Source organism: Helianthus annuus, chromosome 15, assembly GCF_002127325.2.
Source record: "Helianthus annuus cultivar XRQ/B chromosome 15, HanXRQr2.0-SUNRISE, whole genome shotgun sequence".
NCBI lineage: Eukaryota > Viridiplantae > Streptophyta > Magnoliopsida > Asterales > Asteraceae > Helianthus > Helianthus annuus.
In genome coordinates this window covers 126,565,860-126,574,003 of record NC_035447.2, presented here as the reverse complement: position 1 = coordinate 126,574,003, position 8,144 = coordinate 126,565,860, and the positions used below count along the sequence as shown (strand labels likewise).

General features: G+C 38.5%; 1 protein-coding gene across 1 annotated transcript; it reads right to left on the bottom strand.

Moving 5' to 3' along the window:
* Positions 1 to 4,183: 4,183 nt before the first annotated feature.
* Positions 4,184 to 7,624, bottom strand: LOC110914177 (early endosome antigen 1-like). Its single transcript, XM_035984448.1, has 5 exons — positions 7,201 to 7,624; positions 6,430 to 6,747; positions 6,073 to 6,342; positions 4,697 to 5,958; positions 4,184 to 4,507 (listed from the first exon to the last, which is right to left on the bottom strand). Exons 1-5 carry the CDS (start codon positions 7,622 to 7,624, stop codon positions 4,184 to 4,186), a joined length of 2,598 nt encoding a protein of 865 aa, XP_035840341.1.
* Between the last annotated feature and the right edge of the window lie 520 nt (positions 7,625 to 8,144).

Below are 8,144 nucleotides of genomic sequence, written 5' to 3'. Positions count from 1 at the left end.
ATCTTCACCAATCATATGAGCCTACAACATATCTTTGATCAGAAAGAACTTAATATGCGTCAACGCCGATGGGTAGAACTTCTCAACGATTACGACTGTGAGATTCGTTATCACCCAGGCAAAGCAAATGTCGTTGCTGACGCTCTCAGCAGACTGAGTTATTTGCTCAGCATTCATAATACCCAAGCCCAATACGATCTCGAAACCCTCATTCGCGAAGCCCAGCACGCATGTTTTAATGAACGCACTCTGAAGAAGGAAAGAATCTATCACGATGGAGCTCAGCTTGTGAATAAGTCGAATGGGATATTTCACTTTCTGGACCGAATTTGGATCCCTAAACGAACCAAATTGCGACAGATATTGATGGACGAAGCCCACAAATCTCGGTAGTTCATTCATCCCGGTGCCGATAAAATGTACCAGGATCTTCGCTACAAGTACTGGTGGCGGGGCATGAAAAGGGATATTTCTCTCTACGTTGGGAAGTGCCTGACCTGCTCGAAGGTCAAGGCTGAACACCAAAGACCCTCTGGCTTACTCGAACAACCGCCGATCCCTATGTGGAAGTGGGAGAGTATAGCTATGGACTTCATAACAAAGTTTCCGCACACGTCATCAGGTCACGACATCATTTGGGTTGTCGTTGACCGTTTGACCAAATCTGCTCACTTTTTACCAATACGGGAAGACTACAAGGTAGAACGATTAGCCCGAATCTACACTGACGAGATCATTTGTAATCATGGGACGCCTCGCGACATCATCTCTGACTGTGACGCTCGGTTTACCTCACGACTATGGGAAACGTTTCAAGCGGCTCTCGGTACTACGCTTAATCTGAGTACCGCATTCCATCCTCAAACCGACGGTCAGACTGAAAGAACGATCCATACTCTTGAAGACATGCTCCGTTCGTGTGTTATATATTTCGGTGGTAATTGGGACACTTACCTGCCGTTAGTCGAATTCTCGTATAACAACAGTTATCATTCCAGCATTCAAATGGCACCATTCGAGGCTTTATATGGAAGAAGATGTTGATCGCCTATTATATGGCACGAGATCGGTCACTCGCAATTAACCAGTTCCGAGCTATTGCAAGAAACGACTGACAAAGTCCTCCAGATTCGAGACAACTTGTTGAAAGCTCGAAGTCGACAAAAAAGTTATGCCGATAGACGACGCAAGCCCCTTGAATTTGACGTTGGCGACACATACTCCTAAAGGTATCACCTTGGAAGGGTGTGGTCAGATTCGGCAAGAAAGGGAAACTAGCACCTCGATATGTTGGACCTTTTAAGATTCTGGAAAGGATCAGAAAAGTCGCCTACAGAGTAACGTCCACCCAACTTTCCATGTTTCAAACCTCCGAAAGTGCCTGGCTAAGCATGATTTAATAGTACCTCTCGACGATCTTCAAATAAACGAAACACTACACTTCGTGGAGAAGCCTGTCGAAATCATGGATCGCCAAACCAAGCAGCTCAGACGCTCGCGCATTCCTATTATGAAAGTCCGATGGGAAGGCAAACGAGGCGCAGAGTTCACTTGGGAACTCGAAAGTGGCATGAAGGTGAAGTACCCGCGGTTGTTTGTCACGGCGTCGGCCTATTCGGGACGAAATTCCCTCAACTAGGGGAGGGTGTAACACCCCGTGTTTCGAAGTCATAGTCAAAGTCAAGATTGAAGTCAAAGGAAGAAAAGATTGCTAATTGCGATCTGTGCATGTTTTCTGCACCTGCAGGTCCCAGGTGGCCCGCGTAAGACCTAGACAAGGTCTACGCGGCCGGTATGAATGCCAGGCTCCGATCACAAGTTTATCAGAATTGCAATTTTGGTCCCTGGTCCTTTTAATAGTTGTTTTAACTTGTTTTATTGCACTTTTAACCCTCCAACTTGACTTTTAAGGACTCCAAGTCATAAACAGACTTTGTTAAGTCCTCGGTTAGTTATACGATTACCGAAAAGTCCTGAATTTCAACGTTGACGCTTTTAACCCCTCACTTACGAATGTTAGCGTATCTTTCTCATACGGTATCGAAACCTTGTGAAATTTTTATCACTTATTCTAGTGAGCATAATTAATCGTTACAAAGCTTTGGGTTCGCTAAAAGATCACTCAGAGGTATAAATTAAACATGTTGACACATTTTGTAACACTCCGTGTTTCGAAGTCAAAGTCAAGATTGAAGTCACAGGAAGAAAAGATTGCTAATTGTGATCTGTCTCTCCTTGCTCAATTCTTGTTTTGACTTCTTTGACTCATAGATTAGTCTATTTTATTTTCGCTTTAGTTGTATTATGTGGAGTATCTATTAATAATCGCATGGTAATCGCTATTTATCGCATATGTTATCGCATTATTGCTATCGCAATCGCACTCGCAACTCGAATTTACGCATTTTGGTTATTGTTATATGTGTGTGTGCCTTATGTGTTACTTGTGCATGTTTAATTTATGTTATGTGTGGTAATCAATCGAAAAGCAATCGAACTCAATCGCAATCGAAAAGGTATGATAATTAGTGGAGAAGAGATAGTGCAAGATATGAGTAGTTGGGATTAAAAGTAATTTGACTAGGAAACTCTATCGCATTCGCATCGCTCGCAATCGAAATCAAAACAGCAAAACTCGTCAAACCAAGTGACTGATCGACCAAGCTGCTAACCGATCGACCAGCAGTTCGATCGAACTGCAGTTCGATCGATCAGCCAGTAGGCCGACCTGCTAGCCGATCGACCAGCCACTCCCTCCTCACCTTTCCACTTTGGGTAACCCTATAAATACCCCTTGTCGCTTTCACACTTTCTACTTTTGGCAACTGACGTCCGACCAGCTCATTCTTCCCGCTTTTCTTCAGATTTCGCTCGATTCCGGTAAGATCTCGTCCTAAATCTTGTACTTCCTTGATCTACACGCACTCCTACACGTTTCTATCTTTTAAATCTTAACTTTTAACTGTGAAATCATCAAGATTCAAGGTGTTCTAGGATGACGTCATCATGTGTTCTTGAAGAACTTCATGTTTTGGCTTCAATCCACCAAGAATAACTTGGATCTAACTGATTTCCACATAAACAAACATAGATCTTTCATAGATCTAAACATATTCATAATGAAAAGGATTGAAAGATGGTTTTCTAACTTTCTTTCAACTCTTTTACACTCAATGCCTTCAAAACCGGTAGAATCGGGGCTTGTGCCGACTTACTACTCATTCTTGTGGTTGTGTTGGTTCGAGATCTGTTGGACCCAGTTTGGCCTTAACAACTTCTTTTTACGTAATATGGCAAGTGATTTCAGTATATGTGAAAAAGATGTGCGGAAATGGAAATCAGACTTTCAAGAAACAAGACCTACAGAATTATCAAGTTTATATCACTTTGAAACAAATTAGTTTAACAAGGTGATTGTAAGATTATTATCTAATACAAATGAATCTTGATTTCCGTGGGTGAGAAGAGCAGTTGGAGTTTGAGTGTTTGTATGTGAATGCTAAGCTTCAAACTCAAGTATCTTCTGCCTCTCGAGCCTTCTATTTATAGACGGCTGTGGACATGAATAAACAATTGTTTATTCATGCAATAAGTCCTGCATAAATTAGCAATTTGACATATTCATTGAATCCATCGTTCAAGTTGCATTTGTAATCATGAAAACCAATAATGTCATGCTTCGGTCATGGGTGGCAGGATAGAGTTGTGATTTTAGACAAGTGGGTCTGTCATCAGAATTTCTGATAAGCCACTTCATCAGAAATTCTGGTGAACAAATCATCAGAAAGTTTGATGATCAGAATTTGTCAAAAACTGATGATATTTCATCAGAAATATCATCAGATCCATCAGAAACGACCTTCTCTGATAATCCAAATCAACTCTTTATCAACTTGAGATTCTTTGTAGTAGATACTTTGCTTTTCAGTTGTCCCAACTATTTTTCTTCATCTTGCTGTGTTCTTCAGGACTGTTATCTTCTTCAGAGATCCAGTTGATTGAGATTTTCTTCAATACTTACACATAAAGTTTCCTAACAGTTTCCCCCTAAGTATTGTAAGAAAATGAACTATGTCATGAATATAAAATTTCCAAACAGTGGAAACTTAATACTTGCAAAATTTAAACCAGTTACTAAAGTTTTTGAAAAACAAATTACATAAAAGATAAAAATAAACAATTTTTAATTCAGCTTCACTCTCTTATGCATATCTCCTTTCGTTATCTTCTTTTTGTAGGAGATGTATTTGTTGCAGCTGTCATACATGTCTTTGTACCATTCCCTTGCTTGAATCCATTCTTCAATTATTTGCTCAATTTCTTTCCTGCTTCCTTCCAAGTTCTTTTCTATCTTCTGGAGATGTTCCTGTCTTCTGTTCATGGTTCTTAAGATATACCTCAGGGTTTGATTTGAGTACTTACAGATGTCAACACTTCTGAACAGAGCTTTGTTATTGTCTTGATCTCTGAAGATTACACCATATTCTTGTTCTCCGTCTTTGCTTGTCTGCATAATGATGTCTCCAGATCTTGCATCATCCAGTATTTCTGAGGGAACTTTTGTCTTAGGTGATCTAAAGTACACCTTTTTGTTGTGCACATGCTCATAATTGATGCATAGATCAAAGTCTGAAAAAGCCATTCATTCAAATAGCAATATTCCAGCTTTTGATATGCAATTTAATGCCCTTCTGACCTCTTGGTTATTTTTCTTTTCCTTTTCATAGTTATCCTTCATGAACAGAATGTCCAAAGGATGCAACTCGTCAGCTAGTTCTTCATCAGTCACTTTCTGTTCATCCCCCTTTTCTCTTTGAAGTGTGTATCTGTTTTGTACAAACGTTCCCCCTATATCATCAGTTGCTACTTTCATTTCTTCTACCTTTAAAAATCTCTTTACCGGATTTTCATTGTGCTTGTGAATGCTGTATGGCCCTCTTTTCATTCTTTCTTCTCTTAAGCCCAGTCTGGTAGGAGATACTGATCTTGGTATTTCATCTTCTTTTGTCAAGTAGTAGCTTACCAGATTGTATTCAGGAAATATCATTACATCTCTGGCAATTTCTTTGACCATGATAGACTTAGATTCTGAGATTTTTCTCTTAACAATCTTTGACTTTGCTTCTGACTCACCTTTTTCTTCCCATTCTTTCATTGTTTGTATATTCATATATTTGCTTATTGCTGAGTCATCAGATATTGTTGGATTTGGAACAGCAGCCAGCATCTTCAAATTTGTAATGACATGAGGTTTTGCAGCTGCTAATCTTTTCAGCATTTCTTCTTTTGGAATATTTGGAGGTGGTCCCATCACTGTGGTATCAGCTTTGGTGATTGGTGTGGTTGTTGATTGTTGAGGGGTTGTCTTTGGAGCCTTCTGATGTGAGCTTGAATCAGGAATTTGCTTCATGAGTTTTTGAGGATCCACTTTGGCTAAACTTGCAACATTGAATTGCATTCTCTCCATTAGTTGTTGTGTTTCTCTCACCAGTTTTGAGTTGTTGGCCATGTTCTTCTGAGCTTGGTTGAATTCAGCTTGAGCTTTCTTCTGATTTTCAGCCCATTCCTTTGACAGCTTCTCAAGGGCATCTGTGATGCTGTTATTACTTGCCCTTAGAATGGCAATTTCTTCTTCCAAAACTTTATTTCTACTGCTTGACTGGCTTGACTCCATCATACTCAAAACTTGTGTTTTGATCTTTTCTATTTCTGTGAGAATCGTTTGAATTTCTGATGCAGAAATGTTTAGTTCTGGTGCTTTTTCTTTCATCTTCTGAAGGGACTTTAAAGCTTCAGTGTTATCATCAGTCTGTTTCTTTATTGCTTCCACTGATTCTGATAATATCTTCATTTCAGCCCTTTGACCTTGTATTTCTGACAACAACATATCAAGTTTTTCTTCCACTGGATTTCTTTTGCAGATTTTGTAAGCTTTTTCCAACATTCTTTCCAGATTTTCTTGATTCATGGGTTTTTCAAGGATATTTGGAACAACAGATGTTCCTGCTAACATACCAGCTGCAAACACATTTGCTGCTGTTTTGGAAATGATAGGATCACTTTTTGCTTTACCAGAATTTGGTGTAGCTTTAAGTTTACCAGTACCATCTCCACCAGTGGTGAGTGACATACTCTCATCCTGGATTTCCTTATGTCCTTGAATCACATCAAGATGTGATTCTCCATAAGTTTTTAAGGTAAACATATTACCTTTTTCCAGATTTCCTTGATGAGTTTCTTGATCTCTATCTGTTGAGACCTCATACTCCTCCTCATTTTCTGATTCAGAGTTGAGATTAAAAGCACTAGTAACCTCTTTATCAATTTCAGTTTCTTTATGTTCTTAGTTGTAAGAAACATTTACTGAACTTTCTGAATTAGTTTGTTTTGAGTAAGTATCAACTAAAACAGTTCTTGAGAAAGATGTACCCGCGATATGAGATTCCTCATGATGTATTACTTCCGTTGTTTCAATTTCAGTGCCACCAAATTGAACTTCTTCATGAATTCTTCCAGCAATTTGTGATTCTGCATGATGTTCTTGTGCTGTCTCTTGTAGTATATCAAAATCTAGATGAATTCTTCCTTCATGAGTTTGATCATTTTCAGCATCATTTGATGTGTTGGTAATCATCAGAATTCTCTCTCCTTCTGCTTCTTTTGATGATTTTGACTTTTGTTCTTCATCTTCTTCCAGTGATGAAGAACATTTGAAAACTTCTCTGCTGGCTCTTTCTGTTGTGGAGTCTGATTTGTTTAGATGAGTCTCATGCTATATTCTGAACTGTGAATCTTGTGAAATGAAACATAGCATGCTTTCTGGTAATATAAGAACATCTTTGTCAGATTCCCATCCATGATTAGAACTCCAGGCCTTCATTGTGTTTGATCTCCATGGATTTTCCAGAATTGGAATTTCCATTTCTCTTGCAGCAAATGTTTCAAAAATAAAAATAGAAATTAATCTTGGATATGGTAAGTGTGAGATTATTTTTCCATTTTTGGTGATGATTGACCTTTTGATCAGGTTAAAAATTTCTAATCCATAATAATTTCTGAACCCAGTTATGAGTCCATACATGATTGTTAGAATAGCTTGATTAATCTGATCAGTTCCTCCAATTTTTGAAGTGAGACATTTGTTTAATACTTCCATCATCACTTGCCATATTGCTGGTAGTTCATTTCTTCTGATCAAACCAAATTTGTTGATCTTCTTGTTCTTGTAACCAAGCTCAACAATAAAGCTTAAAAGTTCTTTCCTGCTAGGTGCTTCAACATAGTTATCAAGAATGGGTAGTTCAAGCCATTCTCTTACCCTTGCAGGAGTTAATGTTACGGAAACATTTTCCCATACATGAGCAGAGAGTTGGTTTTCTTCGACTTCATCAAAGGTGTGAACAAATTGTTGCAGCAGTTTTTCTGGTACTTCTTTCTCTTTTGTTAGAGCTCCTGTAATTGGACAGTTCATGAAATATTCTATCAGAAGTTGACATCTCACATCATATTCTGAGTGCTCTGTATTCATCAGCAAATTGGTTTCCTTCATTGGCAGAAATTCATCGTCGTCAATAAAAGGTACATCATGTTGAACAATTGGGATGTTGAGGTTTACTTCGGCCATTTTTTTATTAGGGTTTGAAACTTAGGGATTTTTGAGTGAGGAACAAAGTTTTGCTTTGGTTTGAAACTTGTGAGGTAGGTATGATCCTTTTGAATTTTCTGCTAAGGGCTATATAGTGAAGATTTTTAGCAGAGTGTTGTGGGTTTATGGAGTTGAGAGTATATGGATCGTGTCATGTAGTGGCGTTTAAGGGATCATTAATTGTCTTTTATACCGTTTGATCATGGGATGTCGGTTTTTGATTCATGATATAACCGTTAGATCGTGGGTATCAAAGCTTTAATGATGATTAATCGTGTAATCGTGGTTGTGCCCTTTCAACTTGTTCTTTTTGTAGTTTCACTGAAGTGCTTCATCTGAATTTAAAAAAAAACATTATCGGTTGTATGACACCTTTCCTTCTTTGTGGACCCTACTCTTTTGAGGAGGTCCAATTAGCTTTCTTCATCTTCATTTTCTTTTTAAGTCAAAATTTCATTTCTTTGATCGTCTTCCACTCGTTCGATCAAATAAAGTCAAC

What these genes read in the sequence shown, in the direction of transcription:
- LOC110914177 (XM_035984448.1), bottom strand. Translation starts at nt 7,624, where the DNA reads ATGGCCGAAGTAAACCTCAACATCCCAATTGTTCAACATGATGTACCT. An exon ending in CAAGAAGATCAACAAATTTG is followed by an intron (nt 6,748 to 7,200) that starts GTTTGATCAGAA and finishes TAAACAAATCAG; the next exon opens with ACTCCACAACAGAAAGAGCC. An exon ending in TAAAGCTACACCAAATTCTG is followed by an intron (nt 5,959 to 6,072) that starts GTAAAGCAAAAA and finishes CCATGAATCAAG; the next exon opens with AAAATCTGGAAAGAATGTTG.